The 11,952-nt window shown below is 37.4% G+C and overlaps 1 protein-coding gene across 2 annotated transcripts; it reads left to right on the top strand.

The window, feature by feature from the left end:
* Nucleotides 1-3,789: 3,789 nt before the first annotated feature.
* On the top strand, nt 3,790-10,105 carry LOC107477751 (protein FAR1-RELATED SEQUENCE 5). Of its 2 annotated transcripts, none has more exons than XM_016097821.3 (4): nt 3,790-4,140; nt 6,618-9,119; nt 9,274-9,630; nt 9,730-10,105. In XM_016097821.3, the coding sequence occupies exons 2-3, from the start codon at nt 6,684-6,686 to the stop codon at nt 9,616-9,618; spliced, it is 2,781 nt and encodes a 926-aa protein (XP_015953307.1). In that variant the 5' UTR covers nt 3,790-4,140; nt 6,618-6,683; the 3' UTR covers nt 9,619-9,630; nt 9,730-10,105. The 2 variants fall into 2 exon arrangements, with proteins under 2 accessions (XP_015953307.1, XP_015953308.1); XM_016097822.3 differs by lacking the exon at nt 3,790-4,140 and adding an exon at nt 4,250-4,550.
* The last annotated feature ends 1,847 nt before the right edge of the window (nt 10,106-11,952 follow it).

Raw genomic sequence — 11,952 nt, 5'->3', positions numbered from 1 at the left:
TATTTTCACAATGTACCTTATTTCGTTCATAGTATAAACGAGATAGGTATAGCCATATCTCGTTTACACTATAAACGAGATAAGGTACACACACATCTCAATGTATCACATTTATAAATGTGTTATGACACGTGCCTTATTTCGTTTACAATATAAAGCGAAATATGACTATGTGTAAACGAGATAAGGCACATTAACATCTATAAATAGAACTTGTTGACAGCACCCTTGACCTCACTCATTACCCACATTTCTTTCATTTCTCTCTTTTTCGGACCATTTTATTGATATTTCTGAGTTTTCGGGACATTATGGCACATAATCCTGACATCAATCACCTGAACGCTAGCTAGCACATTGCGAGAGCCATCAACATTGAGGTTGGTGTTATCTTTTATCGTTTAAATTAATAATTATTTGCGACTTCCTTAACTAGTGAACTTTTATAGGGTTAGTGTTCTAGTACATGAATAGACTGAATGATGTTAGGTAACACAGAGTAGGTTAGTTGGCAAATAAGGATTAAGACATTTATAAGTATTTATAAACTGTACTGATGGATAACATTTGTTCAATTTAAAGAAATTTTTTTACTCATAGTGAAAGCTAAATAACTAATTAGTTTAATTTGATTAGTTAATTTAAAGGTTTTATTAGTTAATTTTTTTGTTTTGAGTTTGGAAAGGATTTTTAAGTACTGTTTTTTGTGTTGTTGATTATGTTGTGATGTTTATTTGAGTTACCTTTTATATATTTTAGAATAGCTTTGAACATGCTAGAGAGAAGTTAGTTTGAAGTAGAATATTTATAAAACTTTTTCTTTTAAACAGAGGCATCGCCCTTTATTGCTTAGGCAATCACACACTTGCACCCCCGGACACCATCGTCCCTTAGCTGAGGAAAGGTGGGTTTGGCGACACGGTGCATCTCTGGAACTTTGTGTTTGACAACCCTTTGATCACCACATTCGTGAAGCGGTAGCATCCGAAGACCCACACTTTTCACCTGCCATGGGGTGAGTGCACCATCACCTTGCAGGATATTGCATACCACCTTGGGTTACGCACAGACGGAGAGCCAGTGGGTGACTTCCAGACTTGGCACTAGTCACTGACATGGGAGTACGTGGAGGAGCTCTTAGGTGCCAGACCGCCCTTTCCACTGCAGCAAGGTGCGTAGAGGAAGGAGTTGTTTAGCATCAAGATGACCTGGCTTTGGGATCGAGTCCGGCACATGCCAGCTACCACCAATCCAGCCACCATCTGACAATATACTAGGTGTTATATCATGTTGTTGATCGGTGGTTACCTGATGACCAACAAGTCCAACAATCAAGTTCACATCGACTTCAGGAGGTGCATTGGTCTTTCGTGGGCATCCACTGTGCTTGCATAGACGTACCATTCCTTGTGCCATGCATCACATTGTGATACCACAGACATAGTCGGCTGCACATCATTGCCTATGTCATGGATATACAACAAGCTTCCACAGTGGTGTCATGAGGATAGGTAGATTCTGATCTTTCCACTAGCAGTGAGGTAACTATTTTTGTTTTGAGATTTTGTCGATTTCTATTTATTCAATTCAGTTTTTACCTACACAAATTAACATAATTCCATTTCTTTGTTTGTTAACAAGTTGATAGGGATGTCCCAGTAGACCAGGGACCAGCATGCATAGAGGGTCCTCCGATGGCATATGTTGTTAGATCGGCTCGATTTGGACGAGGTATATCCTTATGCTTTACTTTGTTAAATGTCACACGTTTTCATAAGTATGTAGTGAATTGCTTCTGATGCGCCTATAACACTGTGTATTGTAGCTTCGTTGGACGCCGTATGCTGACCTCCGACTGCAGGACATTACTCGAACTGCGTGAGGTCCGTTGGCGAGTCAGGGACTTGGTTGTCTGTCATCCCACTTGTGTGCTTTAATATTGTGGAGTTTCACTAGCCCAATCGGGTGAAGCACCAGTTGGAAGGTGAGCAGACGGTGCCAGTCAATCTGGTTAATGTTGACAGGTTTTTCACCAACAAGGTCAGACATCTGTCCGGGGAGAATGTGCTTGATGATCCCAGACTTTCATCCCTCCCTGATGACATCCAGCCCAGTATGCCCAGGGAGGATATGACCAGAAAATCTTGTCAAACTAACCGCACTCCGGAACCATCAAGTGTCCATCATAGTACGACACTGCACTAAAGTCACATACCGTGACAAGATAACAACTTTGCAATGCTTAGGGTAATCGTGACACCTTGCTATATGACTCTTCCCAATCACCATATATCTGCGCAATCGCCTTTTGTTTTGTCATTCAGACCTTCCTATACGACGGCTTGAAGTGATAGCTCTGTCTCACTGTACTTTGTAGAATAAGGATGGAAATTGATGGACTAGACTGTATGAGGGGCAAGATGAGTCTGCATATGAAGTTGCTGTCCAATTGTCGATGATCCTGCGACATAGTGGGGCTAGACACGTGTGTGGTTTGCCAAATTTACGCACCTCCCTAATGATTTTAAGTATAATCGAATTAAAATCTAACCAAAATAACAACAACGATTGTAACAATAAAGTAAAATTCTATAACAGTCACCAATATCCCAGATTCTGTCGGAGGGTGACACGGAGACTCCAAAGACAACCATCAGTGAATTGCCGGCATTGTACGTGTGGTACTTTAGCTGGTCCGACTCAACTACTCGATACTCGACACTTTACCAAATGCTATAATTCTTCACACCTTATAATATGCTTCTCTGCTCCTCATGCATTGCATCCAAATCCAATGTGTGGTAGTGGCTGGGCACAGATGATAACTCTGAAACTAGAAGCAGAGCAAGCAAAAGGTATCGAACTGATCCATCAATAGGAGTCTCTGGTATGAATTCATCTTTGTCATTATCCTCAGATGAATCACGTCCCTAACTGTCGACAACGTACTCTTCGTCGGATTCCTCATCCTCAACGTCCATGTCTTGCACTGGACTAGCACAGTGCAACAGACGTGGTGCGAGAGAAGGGTCATCCAGTACAAAGTTCGAGGTACCACTACCACCGCCACCAGCGTCACGAACCTCCGCTGAAAGTTCCATCACTTGTTCAACCATAATTCTCCGATGCACATCAAACATAAGGTGCACATACTCATCGCCATCGAGTCAAAACAGATGAAACCAAAACACCCCATTTTTCATCAATGCTAGCATCCAATACCTAACTCGACCAAACTCTTTTCTCTCCACACCATCGACGTGTGTCAATATCATACTCTTTAGCTTGGACAATGAATTTGCTCTTCGACTTCGGAACAGCGCTAGACTCTCGAATTCAAATATAACTCCGTTGTCACTATTTCTCATCTGACAGTTGGGATACACTATCACAACAAAAAAATTACTGCCATTGGACATTTTTTCTAAGTTTTAGGAAGAAGAAGGAAAGAGAAAGAAAAATGGATAGTTTTGTGAATAATACTAACGATTGCTGATCCTTTTATAGATGTTTAATTTTTGTCCTATTATATCATGTTTATTATGTAAACGACCTGATTTATTCTATATCTCGTTTATCGTATAAATAAAATAAAATGTATTGTAAAAATACATAAATATTCTAATAAATACGTATATGCGTAATTAAAATATTTATTTTATTTATTGAAAAAAAAGTTTGTTATAATGGTAGATAAATTTACTATACATTTAAAAAATAAAAAAATTACTACTAGGAAGTTTAATATTTGCCTAACTAAACCCTTAGAAAAATAGTTAAGGACCCTCGTTTTTTTAGTTTTCTACTCTCTCACTCACTCTCTTGTTCTTGCCTTCTTGCAGTTGGAGACTCCATAACAGTGCCAGCTCTTTCTCTCACCCTCTTCATTCCCCCTCTTCCATTCTGCGTCTGCGACCAACAAGCTCCACCAAGCCGCCGGACTGCTATCCTGCTGTCGATCTGGACGCCGCCGAAGGGACAGCTCGCCACCGATCTGTACGCCACCGCTCGGAGCAGATAACTGCTGGTCAGACCGCCTTTGGACAGAGCCACTGGGATCTTCTGCCTGCAGGCCGTTCACTCCAACGGAGAGAGTTCGTGGCTGTCAACCTATCCAGGGAGCTCCATCCCACCGACAACGTAAGTCTTGTCCTTAGGTTTTCGTTTATTATTTTTTTCTTTTTTCTTTTTCATTTTATTTTAATTTTCCTTTTCAGCTCTTGTCTTTAAAAAAAATATGTGGCAAACGCGAAACAACCCAAAGAAAAGTTGCAATGGTTAGGATACCATATTTTCTGAATGTTAGCTTCCAGAACATTCTTCATGTTTGGAAGAAAAAGGAGAGTTTGTGTTTCAATGAGCTCATGAGCCTTGATTACATCGAAAGAATTACTTGTTTCTTTCATTCTTGTCTTTTCATCCATAATCTCCTTTTGCTTTCTTCATTTCATTCTCATTTTTCTTCTTCTACGTTTGTGTCTTTCTCTTCCCCTCTTGCTTATTATGCTGCCCACTTGAAAAACATTTCAGTGGAGGTCATGCTGTTATTGGTGAGGATCTGTTGTTACAAATTTACAATATTGAGTTTAGAGCTAAATACCTTCACCAAATCAGACCTATTTGAGTCTGATTTCAATTCTATAGTTAAATTCTAATGTGAGATCATTCCTTCTCTTATATTGATTCAAAAATAGGGAATTTTATTCAGTTCATTCTTGGGGTTTTCAAAATCCTTGTGAGGGATTTGAATTCCCATAAGTGTTTTTTTCGCCGTAGTTGCTGTTGAAACTTGAGACCCCGTTATAGTGGCGAAGTAGCTTTGAAAAGTGAAATGTGACTCTCATCAACGGGAATTCCCTGTCTCTCTCTTTCTTTGACTGGTATACAGTATTTTTCTGTGTTTTGCTATGCTAGGAACCTGTTTCTCCATCCGAATCACTCTCTGCTCGATATCTTTTCTTTTCTTTTCTGGAGGTTTAATCTTCCAAATACTCCATAACATCGAGTAAGCTATTCTTGGGTTATTTCCTTTTATGGCTTGGCTTGTTGCTGAAAATTTGCTGCGTTCTCTTTTACATAATTATTTTTCTCATTTGATTTTCCATTTATGTTCAAGTATTTTTGTTTTGGTGGTTGTTGAAGTAAGCAAGTGTTTGTAAATATGTGCAAAAGGTTAAATGTAAATATAATCGGGCATAAAGTAACAAATAAAAAGAAAGTAAAGTATTGTTTTTGTCCCCAACGTTTGGGGTAAATCTCAAAATTGTCCCTAATGTTTCAATCGTCCTATTTACGTCCCTAACGTTTTAAAATTGACTTAATGTTGTCCTGCCGTTAGTGATCCGTTAATAAAATTAACGGCGGGACAAAATTGAGACGATTTTGAAACGTTAGGGATGTAAATAGGACTAAAATGTTAGGGACAAAAATGATACATAGAAATAAATTTTAATTTTATTCTTCAATAATATCAATTTGTTACTGTACATAGTATTCAATTATTTGATATAAGTAATGTGATTAAGTAATAAAAGTAAAATTACATTATTTATTTAGAATGAAAGTATAAAATTTATTTATTTATAAAAAAATTATATTACTTTAAGCATAAAATTATAAAAAAAATTAATTTTTTTAGAATGAAAATAAGGTGATCAAGTGTAAATATGATTAAAAATAATTGAATACTATGTAATAAAAAATTGATATTATTGAAGAATAAAATTAAAATTTATTTCTATGTATCGTTTTTGTCCCTAATGTTTTAGTCATATTTACGTCCCTAACGTTTCAAAATCGTCTCAATTTTGTCCCGCCGTTAATTTTATTAACGGATCCCTAACGGCAGGACAACATTGAGTCAATTTTAAAACGTTAGGGATGTAAATAGGACGATTGAAACCGTTAGGGACAATTTTGAGATTTACCCCAAACGTTGGGGACAAAAACAATACTTTACTCTGAAAAGAAAAAAAAAAGAATGTGAACATCTTCATACCTAAACAGCATCATATGACCAAAGTATGGGCGAGGTTCCCAATTACCTTTGCCAGTTTGTTGCTAGCTCTCTCTCTCTCTCTGTCTCTCTCTCTCTCTCTCTCTCTCACACACACACACACACACACACAGACCGTTTGGGGTGCTTTCAATTGTGAAGTTCAAACTTCCAACATTGATTTTTACAGAAGTTAATTGTTCTTATTTAGAGATATCTGACCGGTTATTCATTTAAAGAAAAGAGTAATTTGATTATAATATGTGTTGTGCAGATCATTTTGATCCCATTGTAATATCTCCACTAAGATACATTGTCATTCTTGAATTTGGAGTAGAGTTGCAATAGAGTTGGAAATAGGTGACAAATCTACCAAATCTGTTAAAGTCATTGTTTCATTGATATTTCAATTTACAAATTGCTTCAGGGTTTTTGAGTTAGATAGCCACAAATCTGGGCTGTATATTTTGTTTAGGGGTGATTACATGATAACTAGCTTATCCTTGGTAGCTAATCGTAAATTTGAATTTTTGTTTTTAAAAACAATGATGCTAACAGAATTATTTGCTTTTATTTCTCATGTATCACTCATAATTTTTTTTTCTTGTGTGTTCTGTTTCAGGTGGTTAAACTCATCTTTTCTTGTTTGGTTGTTGTAATCTATTTGTAAAGGAACTGGTAGGAGAGGATGGAAAGTGATGGTATGGAGCATCTCGTTGATGACAAAAGTGATGGTATGGAGCATCTTGTTGATGATGACAAAGGTGATGGTGTGGAGCATGTTGTTCATGATAAAAGTGATACTATGGAGCATGCGGATGATGATGATAGTGATGATTCTAGTAGTGACAGCGGTGATGATGATTTACAAGAGGATCAAGGTAAAGGAAATGATGTAAGTCACATGGAAGAGGCTACCATGTTTAAGAATAAAGCCGAACTGAGTAAAGAGGAAGTTTTGAAAATGGTGTTCGATACTCATGAAAAGGCCTATGATTTTTATGTGAGTTATGCTAAGTGTGTTGGATTTAGTGTCCGGAAAGGAGATGTGGCTCGTGATGATGATGGCAAGTTGATAAGACGAAGATTTGTATGCAACAGGCAAGGCTTGAGAGACAAAAAACATTACATGAGAATTGATAGAAAAAGGGATCAGAAACCGGAGACTAGGACGAATTGTCATGCAATGTTGAGTATTTACCTTGACAACCACACTTCAACTTGGAGAGTGAGAACCTTTGAAAAAGGCCACAACCATGAGCTAGCACCTGCTGGATTTGATTACATCGTGCCAAATACTCGTCGGTTAACAACGGCAAAAAAGGCACAAAGTGATGGTATCCGCATACATGGATTCCTAACATTTCAAATAATGGGTTTTATGGTTGGTCAAGCTAGGGCTTTTGCTGGAGTTGAATTCTCAAAGGACTTGTACAGTTACATTGATAAACAAAGATGTCCTAAGATAGTTGATGGTGATGCACTTGCAGCTATTAGCTACTTGCAGGGTAAGGCAGATTCTGATCCAACTTTGTTTGCTAGGTACACCACTACAGATGATGATCAATTGGGAAATTTGTTTTGGGCTGATGGCTTAAGTCAAGTTGACTATGAGTACTTTGGGGATGTGGTTGGACTTGATACAAAATACAAAGAAAGCATGTACCACAGACGCTTAGTTATCTTTTCTGGTACTAATCATCATCGACAAACTTGTATTTTTGCATGTGCCTTACTAGGTGATGAGCGAGCTGACACATATAAATGGGCATTGGAGAATTTCTTAGATGCAATGGAAAAGAAGCACCCAAGTGCAGTGGTAACTGATGATAATGAGGCCATGAGAGAGGCAATTCAGGTGGTGTTCCCAAATGCTACCCATAGGTTATGTGCTTGGCATCTTCAAAAAGGTGCAGCGTACAACATTAGGGATACTGAATTTGTTGAGGCTTTCAAGAAATCTATTTATACCAACTTTGATCCTGATGAGTTTGAGGAGTATTGGCGTAACATGATACAAAAGTTTGAGGTATACGATAGTATGTGGGTAGAGGAGACATATAAGAAGAAGGAAATGTGGGCCACTACTTACCTTCGTGATAAGTTCTGTTCTGGACTAAGAGCATCATCACGATGTGAGGGTTTAAACCCATTGATGAAGAAATATATCAAGGCAAGGCACAATATACTCGAATTGGTACAACACTTTGAGCTTGCATTGAAGGAATTTAGGAACAATGAATTGGTAGCAGAGTTCAATTCCATGTACAATGAGCCTGTTTTGACAACTGCATTAGAATCAATTGAGCGCAAGGCTGCTAAAGTGTTTACGAGGGAAATTTTCAAAGAAGTGCAAAAAGAGTTAGAAGGGGCTGCTTTACTATTTGTTGTTGGATGTGAAAACCTTTCAACGACTGCCACGTTTAAATTGAGTAAGTATGGCAAGCCTGGTTGGGAATACAAGGTGACATATGACAGAGAATCACAGAAATTTGAATGCCAGTGTTGCCTTTGGAGTACCCATGGCATTCCCTGTAGTCACATATTTTGTGTTATGATTTATGAACATATTGCAGAATTACCCGAAAAGATGATTCTTAAAAGATGGACTCAAGCTGCAAAGTCTTTTAATGAGCTTCCGGATGAAGAAGATGAGGTGAATGATAAAAAGTTCTTGTTTCGTTATGGTGCATTATGTGCTGCAAGTAATTGGATGTCATTTCTGGCAGCAAGAAAATTGCATAATTTTCTTGAAACAAAAGATGAAATTTATAAAATCACGGCTAAGCTAGAGCATAAAGGCTGTATGGTGGATACCAGATCATTTTCTATTCCCAAGAATACCATGGATGACACGACCAAGGGTGCATCACTAACTTATAAGAATGGTAAGAAGCGGAGGCGTTGCAAAGCTTGTAACAAGATGGGTCATTCAAAGTCTAGTTGTCCAAGGGTCAAGGACAGAAGGTCTCGAGGAGATGATCTCAGTTCGTCTTCAATGTCAGATAATCCTCGAAATGCGGGTCATGCCACAAATAGCGCAGTGGATCCTCCAAATACTGGTCCTGCAACACATAACACTCTGGATGATCCTCCAAATGCAGGTCCTGCAACAAATAACGAGGTGAAGTACTAACTACCTTGCTTTTCTGACAAAGAACTATCTTGGTCATAATTAGTTATTTATGGTTAATAGTAGTTCGATTTAGTCAAAAGCTCTGTTTATTGATCTTTATGTTTTTTGTTTTATATTGATTGTTGAGTTTATTGTATATTAGGTAGGGCAGCCTCCAACAGACTCATCGACCGCCATGACACAATCGCTAGCTGTGAATCATGCAGCTGCAGCCTCTCGATTCGGGGTATGGGGACCCCAATTTCTTCTTCCTGGTCCTGGTCAACCTTGTTTTGCCGCAAATATAGGTCACCAATACTATCTTGCAAATCAAGGTGCTAGATATTATCCCCTTGCTCCAGCCCAACAGCAATTTCTTAGACCTCAAGGTTTAGTGCAGCGGTTTGTTCCTCAAGGTGTATTACCCCAGCAATATGTCGGAGGTCCGAATCCTCAATTCCAAGGCTTAGCACAGCAAAAGCGTGGCAAAGGTCGTGCTCGTCGATGATCATATCTTTAGGTATGGTTTTCAAAAGACCAAAAGTATCTGTGCTGGGATTTATTATACTTATGTTTGGATGATAATAATGAATGATGATAACTTTGCAACATTTATCAGAAACATGGTTTGAAGTCTTGTTGAGAAATGTCACTAATCAAGGATGATGACAACACCAGCATCAGTATTTCATTGGTTTGTGGTTTGAGTATAGTCTTCCTCCCATCCTGCCTGTGAATATATATGCAGCGTTTTGAACCTATATGAGGATCAAGATGTAAATGCTGCATTCATCTATGATATAGCACGTACATATTTTCTAATCATCCCTAGTGTTTGTAGAATCGGTTACTGACATTTGACACCTGATGGAAATGATTTGTAGGAAACTTAAAAATCGTTGCTTTTATGTTCTTGTGGAGGTTAACCTTGAACCAATTGAAAAGTGCAGAGGTATTGCCGTATTGTTCATATAAAGGACACTTTGTTGGAGATACTATTTACTGTTTTTTCTTACACATTCATGTTAATTTTTAATGAATGGGGAACAGGGGACGGCAATGAAGTTGAGGGGATTAATTTTCTCCCTAGTTTTCAGAGTCGAATTGGTAATTGACTCGAAGGATTGGGTTATTGGTTAGTGGTTCAATTATTAGATCATTTGGTTTAATTCGGGTATAAATATATAATTATATAAAATTTTATTCCATTTTTTTATATTAAGTTTTTTTTTTGAATTATAANGAAAAATTGAGTATAAAACTAAAATTAAAATTAATAATATATAAATTATTAATTGGAGGTTATATATATATACGAAAACAAAAAGTAAATTGGCTTGGTAGTTGGTAGAGTTTGGGAACAAAAAGGTGGGGAACCAAGGTTAGAGCTTGTCCCTTGCATTTTGAAATTAATTCCAACGTCCGCAACGTTGGAGCACCGGTGGACTTGTATCCTTCCATGTTTCAGCTAGGTGTTGGTGAACCCATGCGGATCTGCTGTCAAGTGGTTTATGATCGACTCGATTAGAGACTATCAGTCACTTATTTTTAGGTCAAATTGGCCTATTTGGTCTAGTTCTGAGAGCATGGGCTCCCTCGACTTTTGTTTTCTCAAAAAACGTGGAGATTATTATTATTGTTATTGGGAATACCATATACCATTGGCATTGTAACAAGAATGCCCGACTCATTAATAAGGAAAGTTGGGCCATTCTTTAGACTTTAATAAATTTCTATTGTTCTTGCTTAGAACTTAGAAGTTATATCCGAGGTATATCTCAGTCACTGATGATGAGTTATACATTGGACTGCATTGAATTATATCTCAGTGTTTGTTTACTCATCTCATAATCTTGTGAGAAGTTCTTTTGGTGACCGGATTGGAGTCGAGAAAGCCTACACATTTCGAAGGAAGCAAGCTTCAACGAATATATTATACTTGCATTTTCTGCCGGTATCTGATTCGGATGAGTTTTGTGAAAAATAGATTAAGTGAAAAATAATGGTTAAGATGAGAGATTTAGGGTAAGTATACTTGTGAGAAAAATACTTCTATTAATGACGAATAAGCAATACAAGAACTAATGATGAGAAATAGCTTTGTTTAAAGTAGACAGAGGCTGGTTAATGGTTGTTGTTGAGTGTTTTGGTGGAATACCCGAATGCCAGTTTTTACTCGTGAAGGGGATGAATGAAATGAAGAACAATAAGAGGAATTTTGGGAGAGAAAAAGATGGGTCTTCTAGCTTCTTAACTTCAGGAATAAGAAATGTCTAGGTCCGTCTTTTAAAGAGGTGGGTTGAGATCCTTTTATAATGTAAAACCATTTTAAAAAGGAAATCTATTGTCCAATGGTTATAGTCTGATGTCTGACCCACTCCTTTTACCCTAAATATTTTTAGATATTCCTGTCACTTCAAGTCTTTTCAACTGAAAATGTAAGAAGTTGATTTTCACAAGTTAAACTAAAACTCATGACAAGTGACATTAGTGAAGGGACATCTAGTTTGATTTTCTTTCAACTAAATAACACTTTTTACACTTCAAATCCAACCAATCAACTTCCACCAATATAGTTCCCACTGAAGAGAAATTTAACTCCTCAAAGTGCTCTTTTGGGTTCCATCCTTTTACTCAATACCTTTAAGAGGAACTTATCTCTTTTTTGACCATATTTTTAGGTCATTAAAAAAATTATTTATGTACAAAAAAGGTTTGTATTTTTAGTACACAATCATAAGCCCCCAAGCAGTCTTTGAGGGTACAAAGTATCCCCTCAAGCTGTATTAAACTTTTTTGTACTCAACAGAGCTATAATAATTAACTCAATATATATATATAT

This window comes from Arachis duranensis, chromosome 3, assembly GCF_000817695.3.
Source record: "Arachis duranensis cultivar V14167 chromosome 3, aradu.V14167.gnm2.J7QH, whole genome shotgun sequence".
NCBI lineage: Eukaryota > Viridiplantae > Streptophyta > Magnoliopsida > Fabales > Fabaceae > Arachis > Arachis duranensis.
The sequence above is the reverse complement of the archived record's forward strand: the minus strand, read 5'-3'. Positions and strand labels throughout refer to the sequence as shown.

Bases quoted from the DNA above. Each gene is read 5' to 3' on its own strand.
- LOC107477751 (XM_016097821.3), top strand. From the start codon at position 6,684: ATGGAAAGTGATGGTATGGAGCATCTCGTTGATGACAAAAGTGATGGT. The intron at 9,120-9,273 runs GTGAAGTACTAA...ATTGTATATTAG, and splicing joins GTCCTGCAACAAATAACGAG to GTAGGGCAGCCTCCAACAGA.